The sequence below is a fragment of the Megalobrama amblycephala genome, linkage group LG21 (assembly GCF_018812025.1).
Source record: "Megalobrama amblycephala isolate DHTTF-2021 linkage group LG21, ASM1881202v1, whole genome shotgun sequence".
NCBI lineage: Eukaryota > Metazoa > Chordata > Actinopteri > Cypriniformes > Xenocyprididae > Megalobrama > Megalobrama amblycephala.
This window is the reverse complement of record NC_063064.1, coordinates 8,852,136-8,865,535: the sequence shown is the minus strand read 5'-3', so window position 1 is coordinate 8,865,535 and position 13,400 is coordinate 8,852,136. Positions and strand designations below refer to the sequence as shown.

General features: G+C 39.8%; 2 protein-coding genes across 3 annotated transcripts; one reads left to right on the top strand and one right to left on the bottom strand.

Annotated features, from left to right (window-relative positions):
- Positions 1-2,233: 2,233 nt before the first annotated feature.
- lgsn (lengsin, lens protein with glutamine synthetase domain) lies at positions 2,234-6,123 on the bottom strand. The gene is given in 7 exon segments (XM_048171934.1): positions 2,234-3,307; positions 3,310-3,339; positions 3,342-3,441; positions 3,443-3,556; positions 4,270-4,436; positions 4,554-5,184; positions 5,350-6,123. Coding segments are annotated over 7 exon segments (2,010 nt in total). The 5' UTR covers positions 5,380-6,123; the 3' UTR covers positions 2,234-2,369.
- A 2,094-nt stretch (positions 6,124-8,217) lies between these two features.
- ptp4a1 (protein tyrosine phosphatase 4A1) lies at positions 8,218-13,281 on the top strand. Of its 2 annotated transcripts, XM_048171939.1 has the most exons (8): positions 8,222-8,375; positions 9,287-9,359; positions 11,065-11,270; positions 11,477-11,610; positions 11,760-11,852; positions 11,943-12,073; positions 12,158-12,232; positions 12,322-13,281. In XM_048171939.1, exons 3-8 carry the CDS (start codon positions 11,147-11,149, stop codon positions 12,437-12,439), a joined length of 675 nt encoding a protein of 224 aa, XP_048027896.1. In that variant the 5' UTR covers positions 8,222-8,375; positions 9,287-9,359; positions 11,065-11,146; the 3' UTR covers positions 12,440-13,281. The 2 variants fall into 2 exon arrangements, with proteins under 2 accessions (XP_048027895.1, XP_048027896.1); XM_048171938.1 differs by lacking the exon at positions 9,287-9,359 and having other exon boundaries at positions 8,218-8,375.
- The last annotated feature ends 119 nt before the right edge of the window (positions 13,282-13,400 follow it).

Here is a 13,400-nt window from a genome sequence, read left to right as displayed (position 1 = left end):
TAAAATTCAGCTTCACAGACTAGACACATTAGACCGGGGGTGTCCAATTCTGCTCCTGGAGGGCCAAGGCTGCATCCGAAAGCTTAGGCAGCTGACTTGTTGCTCACTGTCCTATCAAGCAGTGACTTTGCAGGCAACGTTTGCACATGAAGGTACGTCACAAAACAGATTTCAGACACATTTCTTAGGCAGCATAATGGTTTAACGATCTATAGCAAAATAGAGTGAGCTTTGGTGATAACTGAGCAAATATTTAATTACTACAATTAAATAGTGAGTAATTCTCACTAGAAATGTCATCAGAAGTAGAAAGCATTGGTCAAAAACATACATTTTACACACAAACTGACCACCAACCGGAACTTTTATGCCATCTTTATTTTTTAGCTTTACTGTCACAGGAATAGAACGTACAGGATTGTGTGATATCCAAAGCAGCAAAGGATACAATTATGCTGCCTTCAAAAATTGATCACAAGAAGGTATCTCTTGGATTTGGATGTGCCTTGCTGCCTTCCTTTCTTGGAATGCATCCTCCAAAGGCAGCATTTTTAATCTTTCAGATGCAGCCTATAACTTCCAGGCAGGTGTTTTTGAGCTGGTTGGAGATACACTCTGCAGGACAGTGGCCCTCCAGGACTGGAGTTTGACACTTGTGCTCTAAAAGCAGATGGACACCCCTGGTATATAATGTCAGATTCACATAAATCATTTCAAACGAAAGTGCTTGATTACAACATATAATTCAGATATGAATATTTCTCCTTGGAGAACTTCTAGCATTGTTAACAACTTCAAAGTCAACAGTTGCCTTGTCTTGTTATTCCAGGTCCCAGCTCAACATATTTGGCAAGTTTAATCTTCAAGTAGGTCTCCTAAAAACAAGTTACTATTACTTCTGAAGTTTGGGCAGTTGTGGCCTTCAAGGCAGGAACACACCAAGCCGACGCCGACAAACTAGTGGCGACGAAAGCAGACTGAGGGGTTGGCTCATGTCAGCAGCGTCTGGGTCCAAAGTTGCCCTGACACACCAAACCGACGCTCGACAGCTGACAGCCAAGTAGCACGTCTGTTCTGCGCCTGCGTAAGATGAAATGCCTTTCCGAACCAGCAGGTGGCAGTAGCTGAAAAGTCAATCAGAATTATCAGATGGACCGACAAGCTCCGACGCCAATTCAACATGTCGATTAGGCAGAAAAATGCAGACGAGGACCAACTTCAGTCGACGGTGCGGAACACACAGAGAAAATTTAGCCGACCGTCGGCGTGGTGTGTTCCTGACTTAATTGTTAGAGTTTGGACTTGTAACCCAAAGGCAGCGGGGTCAAGTCTCAGTACCAGCAGGAAATGGTGGGGGAGTGAATGAACAGCACTCTCTTACACTCTCATTACCCACAACTGAGGTGTCTTTGAGCAAGGCACCTAACCCCCAATCACTCCCCTTGCACCACAGCAAAAAAATGGCTGCCCACTTCACCGGGTGTGTGTTCACAGTGTGGCTGCGTCCGAAAACTGGAAAATGCTGCCTTCTGAGGACACATTTCAAGGTAGTAAGGCATCAAGGCACGTCCGAATCCAATTGTTAGCTTCACTTCCTGTCTCATGAGATACCTTCCTCAGATCGATTTTTGAAGGAAGCATAGATGTATCCTTAGCTGCCTTTGATATCCCACAATCCTGTGTTTTCCATTCTGTGACAGTTGAGCTAGAAAAATAAAGATGGCGTCCGAAAGTTGCGTTTGCTGCTCAGTTTGTGTGTAAATGTACGATTTTGACCAACATATTTCAATTTTGATATCATTTCTATCGAGAAATTACTACTGTAATAATTAAATATTTGTTTAGTTCTCACCAAAGCTCACACTATATTGCTGTAGATCATTAAACTGTTAGGCTGCCTCAGAAGTCTGTCCGAAATCAATTTCGTGAGGTACCTTCATGCACAAACGCTGCCGTACAAGTCATTCTCTTATAAGACAGCGAGGCAGCAAGACAGCTACCTAGGTTTTCGGACGCAGCCTGTGTGTGTGTGTGTGCTCAATACTCACTGCTGTGTGTGTGCACTTGGATGGGTAAAATGCAGAGCACAAATTCCAAGTATGGGACACCATACTTGGCTACACGTCACTTCACTGTGAATGTAAACGATCTGCAAATTAAATTGACTTTAAAGTTGAGACTATTCAGCCCCATTATCTCTGTAAATGAAATCAGTCAGACAGTGTGCAGCAGATATCAGTCAGTTGTATGATTTTATTTTAAATATTTTTTGCAAGAGAGATATTACTTGTCTTCAATACCAAATCAGATGGTCATTAAATGTATTTTGTTTGTTTCAAATACACAAAATCATTCACCAAATTCAAATGTTAAATAAAATACTCAAGTCCCTTGTTCTTGTCTGCATCCTGCTCTTGGGTCTCAATCTCTACACGCTTCATGGCAATAAAATACTGCACGAAAGGCTCTCCCAGTGCACCACAAATCGCACTGTCCTCGGACAGAGCCTCTAAAGCATCGTCCAGTTTAATAGGGATGGGGAACTGTTTCTGCTGAACTGGAGCTCTGCTTAGAACCTGTTCAGCATTGAGATTACGCCTAATACCATCCAGTCCTGCCGCTATCGTGGCCGCCAACACAATGTAAGGGTTGGCCATTGCTGAACCCAGCTTGTTATCGATGTGCATCTCCCGTCCACCATGAACCTTCACGTTGAAGGCACAGCTGTTGTCGTTGCAGCCGCATGTGGCGTAAAGATGGCTCTTGGAATCTTTCTTGCCTTTGGAAAGCTGGTTTCGACAGCCGATCCCTGGAGCCAAGAGGCAGCTCAGAGCAGCTGAGTGCTGGAGAAGACCTGAGAGCCACTTCTTGCCGATCTCCGAAATTTCCCCATTGCCCGAGTGGAAGAGGCTTCTTCTGCCACTGGCATCCCAAAGGCTATGGGAGAGTAATCCTGAATTGTGGATGTTGTCATCTGTGAAAAAGGTGGCGATATAGTCAAACTTCCTGGCCATCTCTTTGATTCCTGTGCGGAAGGTGAAAGCGCCGTCGGCGGCATCGATTCCAAACCTGGGTTTGAAGCAAATCTCCATCTGTCCTGGACCATTAGCAGATGAGAAGCTCTCAACATCAACTCCCATGTAGTACATCCCCCTGACTAGCTGCTGCAGGAAGGGTAGATCGTAGTTGCTCAATAGTGTAGTGGCAGGGAAGAAAACAGCTTTGGGTCCCACTCGTTCAGGGGCCCCGAAGATACAGCACTCATACGTGAAAGATGAGTGGAGAGAGAATCCCATGCTCTGGAGTGGCCGAGCATCTGCTTGGCTATGAGGCGGGGGATGTTCGCAGAGGTATACCTGTGATTGTGCAGGGGTCGCAGATAAGACGAGCGGTCTGGTCTGCCCAGGGGAGGATTTGGAATGTGGAGAGATCTGGGACCAAGGAGGACATCACTGCTGAAGTTGGCTGCGCTTGGATGATCAACTTCATTGACTTTGGGACTTAGGGTTAACTCCAGGTAGCTTCTCGGCATTGGGATGCCATATACAGCTTTTTCCTGTGGTGTCAATAATGATTAATGTTTAGTACTTTTTCAGCATTTTACCACTATTTTCAAAAAGACTATAATTATTGCAAAGTGACACTAAACAGTCAAAGTTATTACTAACATTAATACTGCTGTAAGCAACGTTAGCCATCTTGCTAACCCTCAACCATGTCATCAACCACACCCCTTCTCTCCAAAACCCTGCCCTCTAAAGACATCAGCAAACCAAATCTCAGTAAATCCAAATGTGCAAAATGATAGATGACACTGGCAGGTTTTTTTGTTTTAGTATAATTTAAAACCAACACAATCTCATGGCAATTTGTAACTATTTTATAATTTGTCGAATTGGTGGCTAAGTCAAATGATCTCATTTGTATGTTTTCATAAGTTCTGACAGTTAGGTTTAAAACTGAGGTTAGGGATGGACCTAAAAATCATACTTTTTCATATTAATCACATCGTACAAATTCATACGAAATTGACACTGTAAAACACTTACATTTTCTCATGAGATTAGGTTGACTAAAACTACAAAAATATGCCAGTCCAAGATATAATGTATGAAAAGTCTTGATCCCTTATGCAGAGTTGCTTCTGAAAAATATATAAATTTGCTTATCTTTATTGTCCTATTGTACCAGCTTAAGATTGTACTATCATGTACCAATACACTTACAATTACAGTACAGAATCAATAAGAGGCATTTAAAAAGATTTACTTGAAAGAATCGAGCCGGAACTGTCTTGGATCGGGATACGCCATGAAGATCAGTGGCCTCAAAGCGAACAAAGCTTATGCTTTCCCGTGCAATTTGCTGTTTTATGTGCTCAACGTCAGAAATGAAGTTTTGAGATGCAAAAGAGTGTGCCTGTGAGCTCTCTTTGTCTGTTGGGAATATGAAATTGAGATAAAAGATGAGAAAGTTAATAGTAATAAATGACTTAAACTGAGACAACCATAAATCTTCTCAGAGAAGAAGAGGACCCAAAGGCACATACTAACCTGAATTTGATGAGCCAGCTTCACCCCAGTGGGATGTCTCAACAGTGGGTGAATTCACTCTAGAGGACCTGCGTGGAGATCCATCTGTCCTTGAGGGCCCACCTGAATCCAAGCTAGAGCTTCCTTCCCTTAGTCTGGATGCTCTCCTAGCTTCTGAAATTGGCTTGAAGGTGCTGAAACTCTTAGAAGGCACTTGGTCTGGCTTACAGTCCACTCTTTGACCAGGAGGGTAGCTCCTTCCTTCATCTTGCCCTTTTGCACTCAGTAGGGAGCTCTCACGCAAAACACTTTTCAGTTCATCCATTGTTTGTTTGGCGACGCCACCCTCACCAGTTGGCGGGTAATATTGCACATTCTCCCTTCTCCATCCATGCCTGTTGGCGTAGTCATCCTCTCTCTCGAGACCCTGGTACTGGGACTCACTGGAAACAGAGGGGCAACGATGTGGAGGGCCAATGGAAATAAGGATGGGGTCGTTTGTGGGGCCTGGAAGTGGTACGTTCGATGGCACTATGGGTACAGGTGTCCCTTTTCTGTCCCAGTTAGAAGAGGAATGATGCTTCTCTCTTAGATCTGCACCCTTCTTTCCTGCACTCATACTTCCTCCATCCACTTGGTCTGGAATGTTCTCCTGAAGAAGATAAAATGTATGGCTTTCGGACTTAATATAACTCACAGTAACACAATCATAGAGCACCAAATTATGATATACATACATCTTTAAACTTTTTTCAGCCACTGCATTTGACAGAAAAAAAATATAAGCAAAAATAACAAACAAGTGCAAAGATTTTACCATATCTTTGGATTCCTCTGATTCCTGCATTATGTGAATGTCTGGAAAGTCATGACCATCTCCCAATCGAAGTGGCTCACACAACTGACTAACAGAGACTGAAACAACCCAATCTGCTCCCTTTCACCCCAACCAAATGCCTGAACCGTCCAGTCTGTTCAGTCCCACTCATCTATTGTGAGCTTCTGCACATCAGCTGTTTTCAACAGTTCACAACACATCATTCATCAAATCTCTAGAAAGATGCAATTGTTTGACTAAAAGGTTATTTAACAGAATGACATTGATTTATAATGTGAACATAAATGAACACAAGCCTTTATATAAGCACTGGTGTTGCCTAGCAAATTTGAACAAATAAATAATTTGAAAATATTTCAAAAATGGCTACAAATAAAGATGTATTTTATTCTAGATTAACTGATAAATAAACCAAGTCTTTGAAAAGGTCAGATGAAAACTTTTATACAAGAATGTTAAATGTAGATTATTATATTACAATGAAGATAACCCTATTGTCAGAATGAATTCAAGACAGAAATGTTTAGGTCCAAATACTGTATTTTAAAGTGAGCACCTTAGCTGTAGTTAATATTGTAAATATATTGCACCTGGATCTTTGTGTTTATGTTAAATCAGGTGTAGTTTGCTCTTAAAGGGGTGGTTCATTGCGATTTCACTTTTTTTTTACTTTGGTTAGTGTGTAATGTTGCTGCTTGAGAATAAACAGTATCTGCAAAGTTACAGCGCTGAAAGTTCAATGCAAATGGAGATATTGTCTGTTTAAGGACTACAACAAACGGCTGGTAGGGACTACAACAAGCTTCTTCCCGAGTTGGTGACATCACTAACCCTAAAATTTACTTAAACTCTGCCCCCAAGAACATGCAACAAAGGGGTTGAGGCCATGTTACTGCATTACAGTACATAACACAAATGCAATAGTATCTCATAAAAGCAAGATGACAAAATGACAGTTATAACCGTAATTAAACTAAACTATGCCTGTTCTATCTTCATGCAGCATATATTCTCTGGCTCTGTAGGATCTTACAACAGTTCCCACAGGAGCGATTTATAGATTATCATGACAGAATATGCTAATCAATGACTTTAAGATAGTTAACTCCACATCAGCTACATAAATTAATCAACTAACTGTTCAGAAGCGTCCCGTTGCATTCAAAATGTTGTCACTTCTTGAGTCTCTCCATCATTGTCCGACTCCATTTTGAACATAAAGGGCTGAACAGTTTCTGACGTTTTCAGGGAGTCTGCATGCCTTTTTGTTTGTTTGTTTGTTTTGTCTGCATGAGGTAATGTGAGGCTCTGCTAAGTACTAACAGGAGCTTGTGAAACTCCACCCCCTTTTGAGAGCAGCAGCTCATTTGCATTTAAAGGGACACACAAAAAAACAGTGTTTTTGCTCACCCTCAAAAAGTGACAAGTTTAACATGCTATAAAAAATATCTGTATGGTATTTTAAGCTAAAACTTCACATGCACACTCTGGGGACATCAGAGACTTATTTTACATCTTGTAAAATTGGCATTATACCACCCCTTTAAAATTAGGCATTAAGGCACTACTAATATTGTTAGCTCCTTTGTGATTAATTGCCTGTGCTTTTTCCTTATTGTAAGTGACTTTGGATAAATGTGTCAGTTACATGAATAAATGAATAGAATTAACTATCATTATTATTATTAATAATAATAAAGTTCTGTTATGAATCTATACATAGCTTACATCAATGTGCTTTCATTTACATAATTCTCTATAGGGCGCAGCTGATTGGTTCCTGCTGTATCAGTAGCCAATGAGCATGCTACTCAACCTTCAAATACTTGGTCAGCATCAGCATTTGCTGTAGTTGCTGCGTGCTTTCAGAAACCCTCCACCTTCCCCAGCTCCACCTGTATAGATCTGCTACAGGTAATTCATGTATATTGTACAGCAGCAGCATGTCTTACTTGCTCAAGGCAGCATATGTATTGTGTATGTATTGGCAGTAGCACCTCCCATACATGCTCAGCAGCAGCAGCTGTGTAAAGGCAGGAACCCACCAAGCCGATGTCGGGCAGTTTTTGTTCATTGGCCGACTAAGTTTTCTCAGTGTGTTCCGCACCGGCGGCTGAAGTTGGTCCTCGTCGGCCGTTTCGAAATGTTGAATCGGCGTCAGAGCTCGTCGGTCCGTTGGGCCATCTGATCATTCTGATTGGCTGTTCAGATACTGCCACCTGCTGGTTCGGAAAGGCATTTCATCTCACTCAGGCGCAGAACAGACGTGCTACTTGGCCGTTAGCTGTTGAGTGTTGGTTTGGTGTGTCAGGCCAACTTTGGACACAGATGCTGCCGACGTGAGCCAACCCCGCAGTCTGCTTTTGTCGCCACTAGTTCGTCAGCGTCGGCTTGGTGTGTTCCGGCCTTAACACATCTATTCCGCCAAGACCAAACATATTGCCATTACCATGCCAAACACTCAGAGAGTTGTCATGACAGAATTATTATTATTAGCCTACAGGATGAGTTTAGATTATGAATGTAATTAAATAACTTTTTTTTTTACGTTTTATTTAATAACTTGAATATTATTGAATAATTGTTATTTTATATCAAATATATGTTTAGAATTTTAATTTACTTAAATTATAAACTTTATTTTGTAATCTTATATTTTATACAATTATTTTTATTTGTTAATAATAATAGCCTAATCATTGTATTAAAATTGTAGCATATGTTTAAAGTATGAATATAATTGATATGACTGGGAAAAAGTGTCTTAATCAACCTGAATGATGATAAAATGGTGTATGTGTAAACTGTGTGTAGATGGTCAGTGAGTTGGGCTGTGTGTGCTGTAGAGTGTGTAGTAGGGTGCGGTTTCTTGAGTCCAGCTGTAACCGGTTACCGGAGCCTCTCATCACATACACGGCAGCGCTGTATGGTCAAACACCACAACAATTATTCTCCGGAGCGGCTTTATGATTAAGCTACAATCTTCAATGAGTAAGCATATTCCAGTAAGTGAAACCTTTCAACATATATATATTTATGTCTTGATGCAGATTCACGCTTTATTTTTGAGAAATTAGGTCGTAATCTCGCACTATTGTGAGCTAATTGTCATTAGAGCAAAACCGGTTTTGTCGTCTTCCACAGTTTATATATAGCTTAATATGTTTTATTTTGTTGTAACTATCTACAAATCTAAAACGCTGTGTATATGATTGTAAATTATTAGATTTTACTGCTAGTGTCGTTGAAATAATCGCTTGGTGACGATGTTAGCTTCGGTTAGCCTTATAGCTACATCAGTGAGAACTGAGCACGACATTTCGCACTTTTATATATCGTTAATCGTTTACTATGTAAAGAAAATAAAAGAAATGGAGTTGAACGACAGTGTGAGTTGTATAGTTGTCGAAAAATTAAGGTAATCTGTGATCTTTATGCTCCATTGCTAATATTAGCCGAGCGGAAGTCTTTGTGTCGATTAATTAGCATGTTTTGGATAATTAATCAGTTGTACGATTCAAATATTTCACCGCATTTCAAACCCTGACCTGCTTCGTACATAAAATCTGCATTTGGTCATTTTAATGGCCTCGTTTGAGGCCTTTACACATGATTTCCATAAAGTCGCACTTAAAAATAACCCAACCAAACATCTGTGCCTTTCATTTGAATTACTTGTAGATTTAGGTTACTAATACATGAGCTTGTTGCGTCTTTTTAAAGTGGTTTGCTAAAGAGGCTTAGTATCTGGTAATCCCATAGAGCTGCTGTGACACGTGTGTGTCCTCACGAGACTGACATGAAGATTTTAGATTTCCCAGAAAGCACAACCGGTCACACGACTGCTCAAGTGTTCCCCCTGAAACAATGACCCACATGCTGCTTGTTGACTCACCTCTGAGTCATGTGTTTATAGGGAGGAGAGGGATATGGTTGATTTTCATGCTGATACGAAGACACTGATTCAGTTCTTTAGGCTATAGGGATGCGTGAGTATTTTTTTTGTTCATGAGTGTATCAAAGATTATAAAACTGTTACTTGCTTCTTAGTGGTCAATACAGAGTGTCAGCATTTACCCCAAATCATATCAGCTTGTCTGATATGATTCAAAACATAAATTTGATACCTTGTAAATGTAAACATTTTGTTTCCTGTGGCATATGATTGTAAATTCTGTTTTGCCACGAATTACTTAATTTTTACATGTTTAACTTTTTCTTTATAATTTCCAGCTATTATGGCGCTTTTCTGTGTAAAGAAAATGTCATGTGATTTTTATATATATATATATATATATATATATATATATATATATATATATATATATAAAATATATGGGTCATTTAGTAATTTTTATTAAGATTTATTAAAAAAAATTAAAGTGTTAACAATGAGATTGTGGTTTTTATAATCAATTAACACCGCCTTTTGTCATTTTTTACAGGATGGATAAAATTTGTCACCAAAAAAGTCATTCGGTTTAATCAGAATTTCGGTTTTACCAAATGACACATATTTTTATTTGCACCGAATGACGATATTTTCAAACAATGCTAACAGGCTGATATCTAGCTAGCTAGCAAAAGGACAATCAAACATTTTATATTTAGTACAAGTTTTTAAAATATTACAACATTTTCCATGTTTTATAGCAGTTGTACCAAATGACCTGATTTCAAGAGACTTAAGGTGTGTTCGACATCGACTGCGGCTGGATGCAACCGATCGGCGAGAGTAGCCGTGTGCAGGCGGGGAGAAGCTGAAAACGGAGACATGAAGTCGGACACTTTCTGCTTCCCGTAGTGACACTCGCGCTGCGCTTGCATACTTTATCACAGCTGAAGTGAAATAAATGCAATATTGGGCTAATACACTGATGTTTCACAAAACACACGTGATCGTTGTCATGCGGTGAATCCGGCCAATCGTGAAACAGCTGTGTCGTCATCAGAGCTCGTGCAGCTCCTCTTGAGAAACTGCACTGGCTGCCTCAGGTGGCTGATCTCGAATCGCTCTCGTGGTACTTTGAAGTCATACGTCACAGTCACATGGTGTCGGCGCCTTCTCAAGTCGGACATAATTTCTTACTGGCATGCACTGCTTCAAGTCAGCCGCCGATCGGTCTGTGCGGCGCTGCATGAGCTCGAACACACCTTTAGTTACTTTGCTGCACGATCATGTGGTCCTTTGCAGGTGTCTGAATGATGTCACATCCTGTCACATGATATTGACTGCTTGACTACTACACATCATTTTAATACCATTTTGCACTATGTTGATATATGATGTTATAAAATCATGCCAGAATAAAACAATATATATTTTAATCACAAATGAAATGGCTGTATTGGCCTTTGGACGGTTAAACCGAATGACCTTTTGACACTTTAAAATCTTTAAAATATCTTTTATATGTAGCAAAATATAATTAAAACATTTGGATTAAATAAAAGAGATCTAGTTGTAATACCTTACATACTTTGGATGTCATATCTTTGTTTTTTATTATTATTAAGGCCTTTGGACAAAAAAATGACCCGTCACATCATTGACCCATATATATATATACATACACAACTGGACAGGCAGAAATCTGAAAAACATCTTACTGTTGATGCTTTAAATCAGGAATGAAAAAGCTAAGTGAAGTCCTGTGCCCTGACCTCTGTGTTTCTGTTCTTGTGTTCTTGCAGCAGTTCTGTGGTGTTTTGGGTCACACATTTATGGAGTTTCTGAAGGGCAGTGGGGACTACTGCCAGGCTCAGCACGGCGTTTATGCAGAGAAGTGAACGGCTAGCCTTGCTACCTCATCAGAAGAGAGACTTGTGTTACAGTTTTAACGTTGGCGGGATCGGGCTTGGAGAGCGGGCGTCCACAGCGGTCGGCGGTTCTGGATGGGGTAAAAAAAGTCTCCTGAAGTGCACTGCCCTCGTTGGCCCTTCACTCTCACCAGAGGACCAGCCTCGTTTTCTTTTGATTTTCTCCCTATTTTATTTTGTTGTTCTCAGCTTTTTCTCTTAATCCCACCCACCCTTTTTTCCTCCTGATTGTATCCGTAAGATTTTCTTTTGTTACTGGAGAGAGTTTCTCCCACTTTTCTTTAAGATTTTCAAGCTATTTTGAAAAAGTCAAAAATGGCTCGTATGAATAGACCTGCCCCAGTGGAGATCACTTACAAAAACATGAGATTCCTCATTACCCACAACCCTACTAATGCCACGCTTCACAAGTTCATCGAGGTGAGTGCTGGTTTAAATGGCTTGAACACACTAAAAGTGATGTTTTGGTTAGACAATTATAAAAAGCTCATAATGAGGGTCTATTACAACTGTTCATAATTACAGTAACTGCAAAATATCACTTACATGACATCGCTCCCATCCATTAGGAACTGAAGAAATATGGGGTGACGACAGTTGTTAGAGTGTGTGAGGCTACGTACGATGCAAACCTGGTTGTTAAAGAAGGCATTCAGGTTCTGGTACGTCCATGTGAACCAATTCACTTGCATGAAAATGAATCCATTCTTATCCTGGGTCATGTTTTAATACTGCTTTTTGCTGTTGTGCAGGATTGGCCCTTTGACGATGGAGCTCCTCCCTCTAACCAGATCGTTGATGATTGGTTGAATCTTCTTCGGCTTAAGTTTAGGGAAGAGCCAGGCTGCTGCATTGCCGTACATTGCGTAGCAGGACTTGGAAGGTAATTTTATAGGATTCAAGATAAGTTATTTTATTATTGCATGTATCATAAGGTTTTGAGCTCTGCATGTTTTCTTTTCCATAGAGCCCCAGTGCTGGTTGCCCTGGCCCTGATTGAGTGTGGGATGAAATACGAAGATGCTGTTCAGTTCATACGACAGTGAGTTAATGTTATACTTCTGAAAATAATATAATAATAATAATAGTCAGGATTTGATCTTTTAAGATAAATGTTTATTTTAATTTCAGAAAGCGCCGTGGAGCATTTAACAGCAAGCAGCTCTTCTATCTGGAAAAATATCATCCCAAAATGCGTCTTCGATTCAAGGACCCCAACGGCCACCGCCCCAACTGCTGCATTCAGTAAAAGCTTGCGCATCAGCCTTTCTCAAATGTGTAATGGGAATTTGTATCTAGCATAGGTAGTTTGTTCTCTTAATTGGTAACTCTGAAAATACCGTAACACAAATTAAGCTTATTTCATTATTAAGTGTCCCCCTCCCTCTTTGTTTTATGTATTTCCTGTGGAGAACCTCTGTCAGCAAGGTAAAGTGCTTGTTTAAACTTGAGCTTAGTGTTTTGCGATGAAGTTTATATTGGTTGGTGAACATGGTCAAATCCCACCTCTGCCAAACACATAATATAATCTTAATTGTTTAATACATTTTTTTTTTTTTTGTTATTGATATGATTTTTAGTCTCTCTGTAATAAATGCCTGCCTCCAAAAAGATCTAAAATAAATGCCTTATTACAGCAGAAAGATGCCATCTGGTGGAGCAGTTCTCTGTGGCATTTGGAGAGGTTTCTCAATTGTCTTTTGGTGGAGGAAAAAAAAAAAAAAAAAAAAAAAAATCAGGAAGAGAGAGGAAAAAAATAGAGGAAAATAAAAACTCTTTATATAAATATACTGAAGGTTGGGGTACTAGTTTTTGTTGTTTATCCAAACTTTGTTTACCTATTTACTGCCATGTCAATAGTGTGATGTTTGTGTTTTGGCTTAAAACTGGACCTCAATGTCTGCGGTATTTTTATGCCTTTTTATTTGATGTGCGTAACTTAATATTTCGATAATTGATTTATGTACGGTATTTGAATATGTGTACTGTTAAATCACCTATTTATATCAGTGGATGTGTTTTATTATAGCGAGAGACAAGTTGCTACAAGTTCGCCAATTTGAGAGTACAATAAAGATACACTGAAGGAAATATTGTCTCTTTCGAGCCTGATTTTAAATTAATAACATGCAGCACTTTATCAAAATTCTTTTATTTTCCTCCATTTTCACAACTGCTGGAGTCACATCAATCCTTTCTGCAATAAATAA